We start from the raw sequence: 20,116 nt of genomic DNA, 5'->3' as shown, positions 1-20,116 counted from the left end.
AGTATTCAGTTCCAAGTGGACAGAAAATATTAACAGAGGTTACATCATCATATCCAAAAATCCCTTGTCTAATCTTCAGTTCAAGATCTCCAGACAAATTGAATTTGAACTCACATCTAGCATTAATCACATACATCCTTAGGCTCGTTTTTTTCATTCTAATCAAGTCATTATTATGGAGTTTACTCATCTTCTTGAGACGGTTTATTTTCTCCAAGCTTCCAAGTACTGAGTAATTGAGAAAAAAATTGAAAGTCCTATCTTCCCATATATTTTTGCATCAAATTTGTTTTCCCTAAAGCATCGAGATTTCCTTTCCAACCACATATTCTAAATTATATTGGTTGGACTTATGATCTAAATGAAAGAAAGACCCTTCCTGAAACGCCCATTCCAACATGCACTTCTTGATTATAGAGCAATCCATCCGTTTGTCAACAGAAACAATAAATCTAAAACGTGAAAACTAAACTACATATACGTTTGTGTGCATGTAAACGTTATATATATATATATGGGAAAATATCTGGATGTGTGTCCATATGGACATGACAATAACTGTATCACTGTCTTATACATAACTATAGTGTTATTCTAGTTACAGGGATGGAGCAAATGCACAATGCTTGTGAAGATCGTATTTGAATATATTTTCCCACACTAATACTCAGAATCTAATTCCAAAGATATATAAATTAATGAAGGAAAACACGATATATTTTAATATGTATAAATATAAATTAATGAAGGAAAACACGTTATATTTTGTTATTTTGCATGTGTTCTCATGTACATGACAATAGTTGTATCAGTGTCGTATACATAGATATAATGTTAAAACTAATTATATTTGGTTTTAAAATATTATAATAGTAAAACAAGATGGAGATAGTACTTGTAAAGATCATACTTTGAATATGGCTCTCTCTATGTGTGAAAAATCATGTTACATGTGTTAATTATAAACGAGCAGAGAAAACATATTTAAGAACTCCAAACAGAAAAACTAAAACAGAAAACGACATAAACACATAACACAAGTTTTAACGTGGTTCACCATTAAGTGGCTACGTCCACCAGAAATGCAGGGAGTAATCTCTATTAATCAATAATGCAAATACTACACACCAAGCATGGACTGTACTCAGTATTTATAATCATATAGAGCCTTCAAGCGAAGAGTCTAGAAGACAAATGGTTGTGATCGTTGGGCTTCACATCCCAACAATCTCCCACTTGAAACCCAACCGGCATAGCCATGCTCTCAACATTCCTTGCATTTTCATTTATTCACACTGCAATCAGTCGCATTAAAGACTTCAATTTTGCCAAATTTTGCTCACAGACACTACAGATAAGCCTTTTCCAAATTAAACCGGACTCGAAAATATCTTCTTCTACTACAAACTCTGGCACAAACTTGCCCATCAAACCATTAGGTTCAAAATAAACTTCTTTTTCATTCATAGAAGAGTCCTTGATCTCATACACAACCCAAAACAAAACATCTAGAAGCCCGTCATCTTCCTCTGCTAAAAGTGAGCAATGCATATCCAAATTTTCGACTCTAATGTAATCTGCTTCAACATCATCTGCTCTAACACACTGTTTAACGATTTTCAAGACAATCTTCTCCATTTCTTCATCAGGAGATTGGAACTCACGAATCAAGATACCCATCACTTCCTTTGTATAATAACTTGGATACGTAGCATCCATTAAAGGTATGATAAAAAACGTAAGCCTTCAAGAAAATTGCTAAAACATTACCACTACGGAAACTGATTTCCTTCCACAGAGTTTTAAGGATGAAATTAAAACTTTCAATAGCATAAGCAGTTGCCACAGCACCCAGAAATTCCACCCATCTTGTCATGACTCTCACCTTGTTGGGCGGACACCAGTGAATTATATCAAGATTCGAACCTTGAATCTTTTCTTTGCCCACGTCTTCGCTTATTCTCTCAACCTCCTCTGCTGCAAATTGCAATTCAACAAGAATAGCTATGACTATCAAAACCTCAATGACCTTTACAACTTGCCATATTGTTTCACACAATGTTCCTCGCATCATCCTCAACCATCACTATTTTTACATCTTTTAGCAATCAATTGTGGCAAAGGGCTTTTGCTCTATTTTGGAAAACCTTGCCAGCGCCACTCATTTCATGTCGTCGAGCCCCTTCTCTGGACTTGACGAGCACCATGACACTCGTAGCATCACTTCTCCAATTTTGACCCACACAAGGATCGCATTTGATCTTGGGCATGGCGGGAGAAACCTGCGTCTTGCCAATCTATTCCACTTCGGCCTGAAGGCTCTGCAAATGCTTCAAGTAATATCCAACATCATGACGACTAATATCTTCCTCAGCTCCAGACAGTACCGTGCCATCATTCCTACGCTTCTCCATGGGACTTTCTATCTTCTGTGAAGCTGTTGCAAGGATCTCTTTGCTCTACTTCAAGGAATCATCCAAAGGCCTTGCCTTCTTCTTGATCTCCTCCTGCAAATTTTCATGCCAAATTCAGTCTTCTGGCTGAACGACTAAGCTTTCTCCTTTTGGCTGTTGCTCAAACCCATGATGCACCTGTGGAGGAACAAATGATATCTCATACACATCCACAGAACCTGAAACATTCTCTAATGTGGTAAAAATTGTATTGAGGGCGGCCAATTCCTTTTTCAACTCTTCATTTCTTTTTTCAGTAGAAAACTCCCACTCTTTCGTAAATTTCTCTCACAAATCTACCACTTCATTTTCCAGATTGTATATTCGCTCTGTGAGAATAAAATTTTCCTCCTACGATCTCTCAATTCATTCGTACAGGTATCTTTTGAGCTATTGACCTCACCTTCTTCACGATCATCTTCATTCGCCAGATTTGAGACTGCATCCTCCTCACCCCGAGGGGCATCCTTCTCATCCTAGAAGGCAAACAATCCAGTCTCTTCTTCTTCAAACAGTGAATACTTCAAACCCTCTTCTTCAGTCGAAGCCTCTTCTTTTTTCCAGCCATCCCACCAATGACGTTTGGTTTCAACCTCCACTTGGACATCACTCTCTACTGAGTTTAGATTGCCAATAAATTTTTCAATGACTGATTCAACTTCATCATCTGATTCGGCCTCATCATATGAAACTTCAGCCTGTTTGTTGATAACATAAAAGCATCCAGCTTCGGGATTGAAAAAAAAATAAGGGCACCCATCTCCAGGATCAACCACCCAATTGGATTCCATCTATGTTCAACATTTCACCATAGCTCTGATACCAATTGTTAATTATAAATGAGCAGAGAAAACATATTTAAGAACTCCAAACATAAAAACTAAAACAAAAAACAAGATAAATACATAACACAAGTTTTAACGTGGTTCACTACTAAGTGGCTACGTCCACCAGAAATGCAAGGAGTAATTTCTATTAATCAATAATGCAAATACTACACACCAAGCATGGACTGTACTCAGTATTTATAATCATATAGAGCCTTCAAGCAAAGACTCTCTAGAAGATGAATGGTTGTGACCATTGGGCTTCACATCCCAACTAAATGATGAATTATGAAGTGACATGTCGCAATTTTGCAATTTTGCCTATGCATATACAATAATAATTATATTATTGTCTAATACATAAATATAATATTAAAATAAGTTACATTTTGAGCTTTAAATATTGAAATAACAAAACAGATGTATGAAAGTTACATGCTTGTAAATATTATATATGAACATATTTTCTCAAAATTTATTTATAAAGAATATAAATAAATGATGAAAAAATCGACATTTTGTGTCTATGTGTACGCAACAATTATTGTATAATACACAAATATAATATTGAAAACCAATCACAATTTTGATTTAAAAATATTATAATAACAAGGAGGAAATATACAATACTTGTAAAGATCATTTTCTATGCTATTTTCCTATTTACTTAGGGAAACAATGTATCAACTAAATGAAGGTGCATTCTAATTTATAACTTTTTGGAAAATTAATTTGCGTAGATGTTGAAATTGATGAAGTATAAAAATTAATCATAAAAAATGGTTAATGATGTGTTATAGATATTGGTTAATTTTTAGGCAAATTTATAATGATGCTAAAATCAAACTAAAATTAATTATAATAAAAAGGTAGATTTTGAATATAGACTAATTGTTGTTTTCATTGTTAAAGACATTTAAGTAAAATTATGTTATTACTACATTTCAAGATTTTAAAAGAAAGAGTTTTATAAAGGTTTACTGAATTTAGAAGATAACATTTTGTTAAAAGGGGTGACAAACAAGTTAAAGATTATAAAAAGATATATAATTTATCAAAGTAACACTAGGCTTTAGTGAGAATATATTTATTATGTTTTCTCATGTAACAACACAAAACATTTATTAAATTCAATCACTTGGATAATGTTATAATATATTTTTGATATTATATTCTAAATTGCATAATATTCATGAAGGGATAGACTAAATAATGTTCATTAATATCTTAATTTTAATAAATTATCTAATTATAGCTACTGTAATAACATTTTGTATACGTCAATTTTTTCTTGCTCTGCGATTTTTTTGAATTTCGTGCTATGCCTGTCGTTTCTGCAGGGGAGGGCTAGACCTCCATGGATCCTGACCCCCCAACTGACCTGTAGATTTGTCCGGATTTGGCACTTATGTTGCACGCCCAAGGAGCTGGGTGGGCTCCCTCAGTTGATGCTTGCAATGTGGTGTTGCGTGAGGCCCCCTGCCTTGTGAAGCTTCCACTGGTGGCCCCCAACTTGGATTTCCCCAAAAAGGATCCCAAGACTCGGGATGTGGGACCTTTGCCTGGGGAAGGTCAAGAGAGCTCCTGGAAAGGTGCCCTTGTTGGTAACTCCAAGTCAGAGATTTCGATGTTGCTGCCAAAAGTTACTAATGGTGAGGAGGGTCTCGAGATTTGCCTCCCAGATAGTATCATGGATAATATTGCTTCTCCCCTTCACCTTTGCCTGGTAGGAAGATTCTTAGCCTTCAGACCCACTATAGATATGGTCAGAAGATGGGCCCATTCCAGATGGAAAATCAAAGGTAGTGTCTCGGTCTCTGCTATGCCTGGTGGACTCTTCCTTTTTAGATTTACTGCAGAAGAAGACTTCATATATATTATGTCTGGTTCATGGTCTTATGGTAAACATTTCCTTACTCTCTCCAAGTGGAAGCCAGGATTTGACCCAAGTGCGGACCTCCTTAGACTGGCGCTGGTTTGGATTAGACTCCTAGGCCTCCCCCTGGAATTTTGGGACGATACCATTTTTAGATGGATTGGTAACTCGTTTGGTCAGTTTGTTGTTGTCGACAATGCGATGATGTGGAAGTCCAGACTTGTTTATGCTCGCCTTTGTGTGAATGTGGTTGTTAACAACCCCCTCCCTAATTTCATTGCCCTTAAATCCAAATGGGGTAAATGGACACAGGCTATTGTCTATGAGAAAGCCTCCCTATATTGTCAAAGATGTGGTAAACATGATCATGTTATTGCGGACTATCCAACCCCACAACCTCCGGAGGAAAAGCTGAAGGAGAAGTTGTAGTCCTCGGGCATTGTTATTGGGGAGACAACTGAGAATGGTAACCCCCCTAACCCCCCGGCTTCCAACAACATTATGGGTCAGACCGAGGACCTGATGGAAAAGGCGGGTCCTCAAGATACCACTAAGGAGGGATACCCCTTCTTGGTTGGTATTCTTAACACGATAGTTACCCCTGACTCCAAGAAGGCTCCTACCCCCTCGAGGAGATGCTTGGGCCTGAAGCTATAAGAAGGAGAGATCCCCCAAGCAAAGATAGAACAAGAAGGTCTCAAAGTGGAGGCGAGTATCAAGGAGAAGAAAGGGCACAATGTATCCACTCCGCCAGCAATCGTGCATCTGATACCCAACTCAGTGGGAAGTGGTGGGAGGAATATCTGGAGCACTAGCGTTGGGGCCTCACCTACCACAGGGTTTGGTCTGGACCCGACCTCCTCTTCATCTGCTACCAGATCTATAGGGGATATCACTACTCTCTCTAATGGTAGCGCTTTGCCCCGTTATCGCCGACAGATAAGGAGAAGGGGGAATGGCAAGAGCCGAAAAGAAAAACTAGAGGAAATAAGAAGGCGGATGTGGGAAACGACCCTAAACCAGGCAAACCCTCTGAGAGGACCCTCAAAACTAAGGCAATGGCTAGGGAAATTGCTAGTGAAAGGCAATTAACCCTGGAGACAACTCAGAAGGGCAAGAAATGAAGTTCCTCTCATGGAACTTAAAGGGTTTAAACAACCCCCAAAAGCAGTATGCTCTTAAGCAATGCATACTCACCAATAGAGTTGATATTATCCTAATCCAAGAGGTGAAAATGACTTACCAAAATTTTCCTACGCTTGTTGATAGTTTATGGTCGGGTGTTGCCTTTCATTATGGAGAGGCGAAAGGTGCTTAAGGAGGAATTGCTACTCTTTGGAATAAGAGCAAGTTGGATGGGCTTGCGGTTGGCTCTACTCACAACTTTCCTTCCACCAGGTTCACTATGAATAACTTCTCTTGGTTCTTATTTAACATTTATACTCCTAATACACGGTCGGGTTCTGATCTGGGAGGAAATCACCACCTTCCTGACTAACAATAAGGAGGATTTGTTTATGTTAGCTGGGGATTTCAACACCCCCCTTTATCCTTCTAAGAAGATAGGAGGTGTAATTGACTACAGTGAGAGCATGCTTGACTTTGCTGACTTCATTAGAAATAATGAGTTACTTGATCTTAATCTTCAAGGGAACCCTTCCACCTGGTCTAACAATAGAAAAGGCTCCAATCTGATTCAGGTCAGGCTAGACAGGTTTTTGATCTCTGCTAAGTCTAACATTGGAATCAATTCCTCTCTCTTGTCTCTCCCGTGCACTACCTCTGACCACTCCTCGATCCTCCTCTCTTGGGTTGACAAGCGGACCTCTGGTCCCTCACCCTTTAGGTATGAGATCATGTGGAACTCCCCTGTTCAAGGTATGGCTATGTTCTGAATTTCTAAGAAGTTGGAAATTATCAAAAAGGAGGTCAAAGCCTAGAGTTTTTCTTCCTTTGGGGATATCTTCAAGAGAAAAAAGGAGGCCAAAACCAATTTGGACCGCCTCCAGAGAACCATTGCAGAGGGGACTTCCTCTATGGACACACATAAAGAGGAGGAGGGATGGAGACGCAAATGGAAAGAAATCATGAACCTAGAAGAAATTTACTGGAAGCAAAGATCCAAGATCCAATGGTTAACTAAGGGGGACAGGAATAACTCCTCCTTTCATAGATCGACCTCAAAGCATAAAAGGAGGAACACTATCCGATCCTTTCTCAATAACAGAAATGAGGAAGTGGTGGGGAATAATGAAATTGGTCAATTGGCTTCCCTTCACTTTGCTAATGCCTATATGAATGATAGGGCCAGTGAATCTACTGAGATCAGCGATAAACTCCTCAGTCTCATCCCTCAAGTCCTGGATGAGGTTGATAATGAGCTGTTGATAAGCCGTGTGTCTGAAGAAGAAGTTAAAGAAGCAGTTTTTGCTATGGCTGCTAAACCTGACGGCTTCCCCCCTTCTTTTTTCTAGGTTTTCTGGAAAACTATGAAGTATGATCTAACTAAAGCTACCAGGGACTTCTTTCGCACTGGTAACCTCCTGAAGAAATTGAATAACACTTTCATTGTTTTGGTGCCCAAAGTTCTTGACCCAAAACTGATGATTGACTATCGACCCATCAGCCTATGTAACTCAGTATATTACATTTTCTCTAAAGTTGTTGTCAACAGAATCAAACCCCTCCTTGATAAATGCATCAGACCCTCTCAAAGAGGCTTTGTTCCAGGCAGGCAGATTCTTGATGTTGTCATTACCACCCATGAGGTCATCCACTCCATGGAGAAAAGTCGCAACCCAGGTATGGCTCTCAAACTTGACATCTCTAAGGCTTATGATAAAGTTAAATGGAAATTCTTGTATGCAGTCCTTTCTAAGATGGGATTCCAAGAAAGATTTATCAATATTATCAGGGTGGCGGTGGAAAGTGTTCACTATTTGGTGATAGTTAATGGCACCCCTTGGGGCTTCTTTAAGGCTAGGAAGGGGCTAAGGTAGGGGGGCCCTCTCTCACCTTATTTGTTCATTATGGTAGCTAAAGTCTTAAGTAGGAATTTCTCCAAATTGATCAGGACCAATAGAATCTTGGGGGTGAAAGTTGCTTCCACCCTTCCTCCTATGGTTATGCAACAATTTGTGCACGACGCCTTCCTTTTTGGCCAATCTTCTGTGATAGAGGCTAAAGAATGGAAACATCTGTTGGAAGAGTATGCCCTTGCCTCTGGTCAACTGATTAACTATTACAAGAGCAAGATTTACTTTTTTAACACAGACAGAAACCTTTAGGGTAAACTTATGCAAATCCTAGGGTGTAGTGCTGCTAATCTCCCTGATTCCTACTTGGGTCTCCCCCTCACTATCAAGGAGGTCACCTCCCACTTTTTGGAATCAGTCTTAGAAAGAATGCAAAACAAACTTGCTGGCTGGACCGGTAAAACTTTGAGTAGTGCGAGTAAACTCCAGCTCCTGTCGGCCTCTCTTCAAGGTGTTCCTGTGTACTTTCTCTCTCTCTTCAAGATTTCCAATACTATGGTTGAGAAACTCGAGAGAATCCAAAGAAACTTTCTGTGGATGGGATTGGAGGAGAAGGACAGAATCAGCTTAGTCAACTGGGAGGAGGTGTGCAAATCGAAGGTCATGGGAGGCCTTGGGATTAGAAAAATCTCTAATGTGAATAAGGCCTTGTTGACTAAAATTGGATGGATCCTTATGAAGGGAAAAACCGACTGGAGCATGTTTATGAGGGCCAAGTACATTAATCACACCCCCTTCCCCTCCCTCCTCTCTTCCAATGAGCTCCCTCCTGGGTCTAAAATATGGAATAAATTTGTTAAGAATAGGAAACTGATCAAACAGGGTCTAAAGTGGCAAGTTGGTAATGGTGAGAAAATCAGATTTTGGGAGGACAACTGGATTGGTGACAGACCCCTTTCCTCCTCCTGGTTTAGTTGCCTCACGGTCACTCTCAAGGATTTGTTTGGATCTCTTGTGATAAAATACATCTCTCCCTCCCGCTGTTGGTTAAGGCTCGTTGATAGTCTGGGAAATACCCCCCAATGGATCCATTTGGCTGAAGAGTTGCAATCTCTTCTTAAGGGGATTAGGATCTCCTGTTTCACTCACACTGATAAACTTGTTTGGTCCGCGAACCCCTCAAGGACTTTCAGTGTTAAATCAGCCTACAATCTCTTTGTTTTCCCCCTTCAATGGTTGCTACAGCTGGAAAGAAGTTTGGAACTCTCATCTCATCCCTAAAATTAACTCTTCTGGTGGACGACCCTTCATGGGGAGATCCTTACTATTGATAATCTGAAGAGGAGGGGATTTATGCTTGCCAACAAGTGTGTTATGTGTAATTGTGCTGAGGAAAGCATAAATCACCTCTTTATTCATTGCCTTTTTGCTTCTAGGGTTTGGTACAAAGTTCTACAAAAATTTAATTTGGCCTTGACATTCTTGGAAGACTTGCAGCAGTTTATTAGCAACTGGAAATACCCCTCCGCTCACCTGCCAATCAGACTTTTTTGGAGACTCATTCCTCCCCACGTCTGTTGGCATATCTAGAAGGAAAGGAAAAATAGGATCTTTCGTGACACCAACAACTCAGTTAACACGGTGACTGACATAGCTAAGAAGTACCTCAGGGAAAACGCTCTCATCAACAAGTGGAAAACTCCGCAATCTGCCCCTATGGTTTTGAATCAGAGTTGGATTAAAACTTGGAATCTACCAGATAGCTTCCTTCAATATGACAATTCAAAAAAGATGGAGAGGCTTAATACCAGATGGTCAACACCTCCCCCACTTGGCTCAAGCTTAATCTTGATGATGCTGCTTGCAGTGGTTCTGCGGTAGGGGGTGGAATTATCAGGGACAACTTAGGCAACCTAGTTTTGGCCTATGCGGTAAATTTTGACTCTGTCTCGAGCAACATGGTTGAAGCCCTTGCTCTCTTTTAGGGGCTTAAGCTGGCTCTTGGCATCAATCTTAAAAGACTGATCATTGAAGGGGACTCTAAGTTGATTATTGAGGCCACTAAAGGCATTTCAGGGATCAGCTGGATGATCAACAACGTCATCAAGGACATCTGGTCCATGATAGTCTGGCTGGAGGAATTTCAAATTCAGCATATCTATAGAGAGAGGAATGCGTTGGAGAACTCTCTGGCTGCAATGGGGTTGGAGATAAAAGGTATGAGGTGTTGGAGACACCTAGATTCTCTTACGGACAAGGAGAAGGACCTTATTAGGAACGAACAAATTACCTCTATCCATCAATGAAGTACCACATCCTCCTTCTCAACACGTCGCTTTGGGTCGGCTATTATGCTATGCTGCTGGCGGGAAATTTAAATTCAAATTGGGCAGGCTATGCCATGCTGGCTTCAAGTGGTCCCCACCTTCTCTTCCCGATGCTAACATGGTTGGCCACCTATTTCTGCATTGCCCTTTTTGAAGAAGTGGTTCATGTTATTTGCGGACGAAAATAACATGAACCGCTTCTTCAAAAAGGGCAAGGAACCAGCCAGAATGCATGGGGGTTTCAACAGGGAATGTTTACCCTACCCATTGGATTAGGTTTGCAAAATCATAATGAAATACTTCACACTCGAGGGAAGGTATGGTGTGTTCTACTATTATAATTTCCTGGTGCTCAATCACTTTCGCAACCATGACACCAATTATTTTCCTTTCTTCCTGCTGCATGCTCTTGAATCTACTGTTAAAGATGTCCACAGTTGTATGAGGCAAGAGGGTAATTTTACCATCCTCCACCAGGGGCTGATGTTTCAGTTATACAATTTTCACAAGGCCATTTGTCCCCCTAAACCTATCTCGATTCAACCCGCCCCTCCATTCTGGGTCCCCCTAAGGGCTCTAAAAAAGGCCTCAAAAAGTCCTCGAAAAAGCTGATGACACCTTGTCAATCCCCTGACCAAGGCCCTCCCTGACCCTCAAAATTGGGGAAAAAAATAAAATAAACCCGTCTACTGTGAAACCCACCTCCAAGAAACCCAGAAAGGAACCCAAAATCCTTCTTGTTGAGTCTAATGCAGAGGATGGTATCACCCCGCAAAGATCCCATAAATTTGCTAACAAACCCCAGATGAAGAAAATTGTCGTGAGAAAGAATTATGCTAACGAAGAAGAGGATGATTATGAGAAAGCGGAAAGTGAAAAGGGGGAGGAGGAAATGGAGGCTACAGAGGGCTCAGATTCCTCCAATTTGGGCACTAATGTCCCCGACTCAGAGACCATTAAGGAGGATATCAAAAACACCTCCCCTCATTCTAACACTTCTCTGCCCCACACCTTTGAGGGAGACAAAAGGTATTATGAAGGCAAGAAGACTGTTGCTGATGGCGGGGAGAAGGAAGAGGCGGTGCAGTGTTCAGGTTGCAGTGTTATCTCTGAAGATTTAAATGGTGTTAAGAAAAAATTGGAGCACCTGGAGTCCTATGTTAACAAAATTAGGAAATTCGTCGTCAAAGTGAAGCACTCGTCGACTACCTCTTTGTGCTTGCTCCACCAAGGCTGATCTGGGCGGGCTTGAAAGCAACACCACTAAGGAACTATTCCAGTTCCTGGTAGATGAATGGAACGGGCTTATGCTCTCTAAGCACATGGGTGCTGATAATTAGGCTGTATGGTTGGTTCTTTTCTTTTTTTCTATAGTTTTTGTCGCCAGAACGCCTGGTTCCATGATAATATTGCTACTATTAACAGTTTTTATAGTATTGACGATATGTTGTTTTACTGCTTCTTATGGTGCTTGTTGGACGAGATTGGTTTCGATCTCGGGTTATCCAATAGCGGTAGCCAGTTATTGTTTTTAAAAACTAAAGTTGGGATTGGTTGACTGCCGCTAGGCAGCGGTGTGTGTGCTGGTAGTTCTTTTTTTTGTTTCCTTCGGGTCAACCCCCAATTTTGGTTGCTTTATAATCAAAAACATTTTGTATGAATGTAAAACTTTATTGTTGTGTTATATATGAATTCATAAATAAAACTTAAGCACATAAAAATTTGAAATCACATTTTTACCTAGGATCAAATTTATATGCAAGTCTACTAATAACAAACAAATATTCATATAGTAAGAATTAATTGGTAAAGTAAACTTTAAATTGAGAAAAAGTAAAATTTAAAATAATTTTAAAAATAGTGTAAAAAGGTGCAAGGTGGCACAAAAGTGAAAAAAAAGGAAGTGGCTATTCAAAATAGAAAAACATACACATGAGATGACATGTTAAATATGGGTCCCACAACCACTTGCACTTGTCAGTAAGTCATTTGAAACCACCGTCAATCCTTTGTACCCACCGTTAGTCACTCAAATGTGCGGGGATGTTTTTGGAGGTGAGTTTATTTTTAAAATTTATTTCCCATCCACTATAATTTTACAAACAGTGGAACATTTTTATGTTAACGTTATAGCTAGGTCGGATCCCTTCTAGGGAAAACCTAGCACGTTTGGATGACTAATGGGCATGTGGCCTTAGTCATGTCCCATAATCAATAATCATATCTTGCTTGAAACGTGTAAGACTAATTCAGTTTTTGGTGCCAACATTATGCATTGAGTTGTAAATATATATATTCTTCTTGCAAGTCAACTTGGGAAAGTTAAAGGGCTAAGTCGCCTATAAATACAAGGCATCAATCATTGTTCAAGCACATCATCTCACTCAGCGAATATATCCTATATTCAGCCCTCTTCAGTAAACTACTTCTATGATCCGCGAAGTACATATTAAGGGCAATGAATCATCCTTGAGAGAATCAAATCATCATTTAGTAACAATGAACATTATTTGAAGACATCGAACATCACTTGAATGGAGCGAACATTACCCTAGGAGCAACCAACACATCTTTGAGTCAGTGAACCTCCCTTGGAGATAAGTTCATCATTGAGTGTATATCCTAGGTTGAAGATATCATTCTATTGTATTGGTTGTGAATGCTTCATGTGCTGAAGTCTTATTGTAAAGATAGCTACTAATTATTGAATAATAAGATCTGAGAATTATGGCTGGGTTTTTCACCTCCAAGAGGGAGGTTTTCCAAGGATATATTTGGTGTTTATTGTGCACATTGATTTGGTTTTGTTATTTCTAATTATTTTTCTATAATTTGATCTAAAATTAACATGGTATCAGAGCTAAGGTTGTCTTAGTTGTGATCAAACTTTGTAGAAGCGCTCCTATTTCTTATTCCTCGCGCCATTTCCAGTATTCAAGATGGTGTATAGTCTGGAAGTTGAAGATAGACTTGAAGGAGCATCGAATTTCATCTCATGGAAATTCAGAATCCTTGTCACCCTAGAAGAAAATGATCTTTTGGAGTTCATGCAAGGAAAGGAGCAATCTGAACGTGAAGATCAAGAAGAGAAGCTTTAGTTCAAGAAGAATGCAATCAAAGCCAAGAAGATCCTTATCGACTCCGTGAAAGATCATCTTGTTCCCATCATCTCCAAGATGTCTTCAGCCAGAGATATGTTCAAGACATTGGAGGGGATGTATGAGATCAACAACACAAGTAGAGCACTTTCATTGCATCAACAAATTCATCAAGTCAAGATGGCAAAGGGAGATTCAGTCATCACCTACTTCATGAAGTTTTTAGAATTGAGAGATCAGCTCAGCGCCATTGGAGATGAAGTTGTGGACAAGGACCTAATCATGCTTGCATTGAAGGGCCTTCCTCACTCATGGGAGCCATTTATTCAAGGCATAAGTGGGAGATAAAAATTTCCCAAGTTTGACCGCCTCCATGCTGATTGCATTCAAGAAGAATCAAGATTGGCTACAAGAGGTATCATCAAGACCTCTCATGGTGAAGACTCTCATGTTCTTGCTACCCAATCCGTCAAGAAGAAAGGAGGGAATTGGAATAAAGGCAACTTCAAGAGGAACAAAGATCAAGGGTCAGCATTTGCACCCAATTCTAAGAAGAAGAAGAAGAAAGATCTTTCCCGCATTTAGTGTTTTAGATGTGACAAGTTTGGTCAATATGCAAGAGTTTGCTAGTCAAGACCAATGCAACAAGGGGTCAACATCGATGAAGTTTCAAATCAGAAGGAAGCGGAAGACAACTCCAATGAATTCCTCTTCATTTCAGCCCTGTCAAGCAACGTTCCCACATATAGTGATACCTAGTTGATTGATAGTGGAGCTTCTAGACACATTACCGACTATTGGGAGCATCTTTCAAATTTGGTTGAGAGGGAGTCTAATCTCCAAGTTATCATTGGAGATTATGTGTGCTATTCTGTGAGAGGGTTCGGTGCTACTTCCCTCAACCTTGATTCAGGAATATCTCTTCATCTCAGTGATGTTTTATGTCGGGAATCAGGAGGAACCTCATCTCCATTTCAACCTTGGAGGATAAAGGTTATCACATGGTGTTCTTAGAAGGAACTCCTTGCATGGCCAAAGAAATCCAGCATCAAATCTTCTCGTGTGATTGGGAACCGATATGAAAGCTTGTACAAGCTTTCCACTTGTCCAGTCCAAGCTCTCCTTCATGACTCCTCAAGTTCAAGAGAGTTGTGGCATAGAACACTTGGACATCTTCACTTCCAAGCTCTTCCAACCTTAGAGAAGATGGTTAAAGGTATTCCTAAACTTAATCATGTTCATAATGATACTTGTAAAGGTTGTGCTATTGGTAAAAACACTAAGAGTCCATTTCATAGGAGTGAGAGTAGGTCTAAAGAAATATTAGCTCTTGTGAATTATGATTTATGTGGACCCATGTCAGTTGCATATCCTATTGGATTCATGTATTATGTAAATTTAATAGATGACTACTCTAGGAAGACTTGGATTTATTTCTTAAAGTCTAAAGAGTCTGATGAAGTCTTAGGTAGATTCAAAGAGTTCAAGGCCTTAGTAGAAAATTTATCTAGGAAAAGAATTAAAGTGTTAAGGTCTGACAATGGAGGTGAATACACCTCGGGTAGCTTTCATGATTTTTGTATTGAGGTGGGGATCAAGAGGGATTTTTGTGTCCCTTACAACCCTCAGCAAAATGGGGTTGGAGAAAGAAAAAATAGATCTATAGTTGAAGTTACTAAAGCCATGATTCTTGATCAAGATCTTCAGACTTTTCTATGCGTAGAAGCTTCTAGAACAGCGATGTATATTCAAAATAAATCTCCTCATCGGATTCTGCAGAATATGACTCCAGAAGAAACCTTTTTAGGGATCAAGTTTGATATCAGTCGTTTGAAGATCTTTGGATGTCCTGTGTATGTACATGTGCCTAAAGACAAGAGAACCAAGTTGGATTTTTCTGGCAAGAGAGGAATATTTGTGGGCTACATCGAATCTTCCAAGGCCTACAAAATCTACATTCCAGGTCAGAGGTACATTGAGGTCAACAGAGATGTTACATTTGAGGAAGATGTTGCATTCAATAATTCCAAGAGCTCATGCATGGAAATAGATGATGAAGCTCATCCTCAAGACATGAATATTGATCATGATCCTGAGATTTAGAGGGAGCCTTCAGATCCTGAGATCCAGAGGGAGCCTTCAGAACCTGAGATGCGCGATGATCCAATTGAGCCTATGGATCTTACTGATGGGCCTAGAGATATTGTTATAACTCAGAAGAGACCTCTTTGGGTAAGGAACACTATGCAGGGGGTAGAACAGTTTGCAACTCCTAGAGGTACATTCTGAGAAAGTAAGGGACCTTATAAATTCTCTTGTTATGTTTCTTCGATGTTTAATCTCATTGAGACTGAGCCTACCAATGTTGAGGAAGAAAATTAGAAAGTATGGAAAGATTCCATGGACGAAGAATATCAATCCATCCTTAAGAATGATGTTTGGGATATTGTGCCTAGACGTAAAGGCAAGTCAGTTGTATCTTCCAAGTGGCTATACAAGATCAAGCATGCAGCTGATGGAAGCACTAAGAAATACAAGGCTAGATTTGTGGCTCATGGTTTCTCTCAGAAAGAAGGGATAGATTATGAAGAAAAATTCGCTCCATTTGCTCGATATACTTCCATCAGGACCATTATTTCCATTGTAGCAGCTAAGGGATGGAAGCTACACCAGATGGATGTGAAGACAACCTTTCTCAATGGTGTGATTGAGGAAGAGGTCTACGTTGAGAAACCTAAGGGTTTCGTGATTCATGGGAAAGAGTTGCATGTATGCAAGCTGAAGAAAGCTTTATATGGCCTTAAGCAGGCTCCTCGTGCATGGTATAAGAGGATTGATAGATACTTAACAAGTATGGGTTTCTACAAGAATGATGTTGATCTGAACCTCTACTTCAAAGTATTTAATGGTGAAATGTTGATCCTGGTATTATATGTTGATGACCTATTTGTTACAAGGGAAGATCATCTCATTCACAGGTGCAAGAAGGAGTTGATTTCAGAATTTGAGATGAAATACTTAGGACTCATGCACTTCTTTCTAGGGTTAGAAGTATGGCAGAGGCCTAATGAGATTATCCTAAGTCAAAGGAAATACACCATTGATATCTTGAAGTGGTTTTGAATGTTAGATTGTAAGTCCATGCCTACTCCGATGGAAACTAACTTGAAGAAATTGAGGGAAGCTACAACTAGTTTAGATCTTGTGGATCCTACCATGTATAGGGAGTTGATTGGATCCTTGATGTATCTAGTTAACACTAGACTTGATATTTTATATGCAGTGAGTGCACTTAGTCAGTTCGTGTGTGAATCAAGGCAAATACATCTAGTTGCAGCCAAGCATATCCCAAGATACTTGTGTGGCACAGTTGGATATGGATTGAAGTACTCTTCCAATGCACCATTGAACTTGGAAGGCTATTCTGATTTTGACTAAGCAAGAAGTCACACTGATTGCAAGAGCACTTCTGGAGTTTGCTTCAGCTTGGGATATGCCATGCTTTCCTGGTGTAGCAGGAAACAGTCTTCAATGGCATTGAGTACTGCAAAAGCATAATACATTGCAGCATGTGTGGAAACTCGTGAAGCAGTGTGGCTTTGGAAGCTCCTTGCAGGATTGTTCAGACAATCATTGGAGCCTACTATCATTCATTGTGACAACCAAAGCTGTGTGAAGCTTTCGGTTAATCCAGTATTCCATGATAGATCAAAACATGTTGAGATTCAGGACCACTATATTAGGGATATGGTACAGAGGAATGTTGTTTAGCTGAGACACATTTGCAGAGAGGAGCAGACAACCAACATTCTCACCAAGCCCCTTTCCAAAGTGAAGTTTGCATATTTTCGGGACAAGGTTGGAATTGTGGAGAATGAAGCTCTAGCTAAGAGAGAGTCTCAACATCAGTGATACATTGAGATGTATCTTCCACCCTCTATGAGTAGGCATGGTGGAACTACCCTCTATGAGTAGGCATGGTGGATCCACCCTCTGCGAGTAGGTATGGTGGATGTCATGGAAGAAATTTCATGACTTAGAACTTGTGTTTATTCACCTTTTGGGAGTAGTTATGGTGAATGTCATGTTGAGGTGACAACATTAGAGTTATGTGATGGGCACTTGTGTTCATTTGTTTCATTCATGGGTGTAGCCATGATGGACCCACCCTTTGGGATTAGCCATGGTGGTTGCCTCTATGTGACTCAGATTTTGAGAAGGTCTCCTCCCTAGCTGAGAGGGAGTGTTAATGTTATAGCTAGGTCGGATCCCTTCTAGGTCCAATCTAGCACGTTTGGATGACTTATGGGCCCGTGGCCTTAGTCATGTCCCATAATCAATAATCATATATTGCTTGAAATGTGTAGGACTAATTTGGTTTTTGGCACCAACATTATGCATTGAGTTGTAAATAAATATATTCTTCTTGCAAGCTGACTTGGAAAAGTTAAAGGGCTAAGTTGCCTATAAATACAAGGCATCAATCACTGTTCAAGCACATCATCTCACAACAAATATATCCTATATTCAGTCCTCTTCAATAAACTAATTTTGTGATCAATGAAGTACAAATCAAGGACAACAAATCATCCTTGAGAGCAGCGAATCATCATTTAGTAACAACGAACATTATTTGAAGACAATAAACATCACTTGAATGCAGCGAACATTACCCTAGGAGCAGCGAACACATCTCTGAGTCATCGAACCTCCCTTGGAGATAAGTTCATCATTGAGTGTATATCCTAGGCTGAAGATATCATTCTACTATATTGGTTGTGAATGCTTCATGTGTTGAAGTCTTATTGTAAAGATACCTACTAATTATTGAATAATAAGATCTGAGAATTATAGCTGGGTTTTTTACCTCCAAGAGGGAGGTTTTCCTAGGATATATTTGGTGTTTATTGTGCACATTGATTTGGTTATGTTATTTTTGATTATTTTTCTACAGATTGATCTAAAATTAACATTCCGAACATTTCAAGGAATGAGATTTTTTAAATTATTTATTTTGATGTTTTTGTCTATTTTATATGTCAAATGAGATTTTTATTTTATATTATAATATTCATATAATATCTAAATATTATAATATTATATCAAATGATTTATTAAAATATTCTAATATTATATTAAATTATATTATAATATAAATAATATTAAATAATTAAATAATTTTAAATTAAAATAAAATAATTCAAGTAATAAATTAATCATAGTAAATAATTTTTTTTTAGATAAATGAGATTGAACAAATAATATAATTTAAATGGAGATATCTGGATATTAATATAATCCATCTATTAATATTTATATTATTATTTAAAAAAAAAATTAAAAATTTAAAAAAATATTTATATTATAAATTATAATTATATAAATATAATTTATTTTTATTTTTTTTATCAGTAAAAGGTCGAAGCCAAAATATTTTATTAAATTATAAACAAGATTACATTCTCCGCTCAGTGCAGGCGCCGATAGGAAAGAGCGGAGAGGAGAAAAACCTTCGGCCTTGCCCGAGTCATTAAGTCCATTTAAATAATGGATCTAAAACTCAACAACAATTGTAATTACATCATATCCTTTTTTATTCTTTCTTTCTGGATTAAGCATACTCATACAATTCCAAATGTTTTTCTCTTCTAATTTTGTAGTGTAAGTATCCCATCATGAGAATTTTCCTATCAACATTATGCCTTCAATCTCTCTAGTATCTTTCCTCATTTATCTTGACTCACAAGCTTCCTGCTAGCACTGTCACCTGCAAAATAGATCTCAACATGACATATCGCTTCATGATTTGTTAGCCCAATTATGTATAAGCAGACAATTTTCATATAACATGGCTTGCAAAACACTTTCCACTATTGCTATTACAACCAAGGCTTCTTTTATATTGAGACAACAAAGAAATCCTTTTAATGTTGACTGCAAGATGAAAGATTACCTAGGTTACAATAGCATTGTGAGAAGTAACCCTATCGTGATTGTCAAATAGATCATTAACAAAGCCTTGTATATCATTAGTTCTAGGATAACACCTTTTATATCATTAAGTCGAATAGAATCTCAGTCCCAGGTCTCTCAAATCTGTCTCAGAAAATTAGTAAAAGTAGCGAAAATCCCCGCCTACTTCTACCTATACATATATATACATATTTATATATATATATATATCTGTGTATTTATATGAATATATATATGTGTGTGTGTGTACACACACACACACACACACACACACACACACATACACATATATATAAAGGGAAAAAGAACTCTAACTCAGAGCAGAGATAGTCATGCAGGGGATCGCGCCAGAGTAAGCACCGAGAGGATGGATAAACCATATTTTGATAATATCCGTATGGATCTATATATTTAAAAAATTATCCTCTTAAACCCAAAAGCGGGACCTTCTAAATCACCCATATCTATATCCATGCAAAAATTATGAGAATGCACCCAAATCAGAGTAGACAGTTAAAAAAATTTGATGCGGGAAGAACACAAAGCTGGGTACAGAACATATTTATAACATAGCTAAGCTGAATATA

At 38.7% G+C, this 20,116-nt stretch overlaps 1 protein-coding gene across 1 annotated transcript; it reads left to right on the top strand.

The window, feature by feature from the left end:
• Positions 1-4,688: 4,688 nt before the first annotated feature.
• Positions 4,689-5,585, top strand: LOC131078814 (uncharacterized). The gene has a single exon (XM_058016590.2). It carries the CDS (start codon positions 4,689-4,691, stop codon positions 5,583-5,585), a length of 897 nt encoding a protein of 298 aa, XP_057872573.2.
• The last annotated feature ends 14,531 nt before the right edge of the window (positions 5,586-20,116 follow it).

Source organism: Cryptomeria japonica, chromosome 8, assembly GCF_030272615.1.
Source record: "Cryptomeria japonica chromosome 8, Sugi_1.0, whole genome shotgun sequence".
Classification (NCBI taxonomy): domain Eukaryota; kingdom Viridiplantae; phylum Streptophyta; class Pinopsida; order Cupressales; family Cupressaceae; genus Cryptomeria; species Cryptomeria japonica.
Note: the sequence above shows the minus strand (reverse complement) of the source record. Positions and strands in the feature narration are given on the sequence as shown.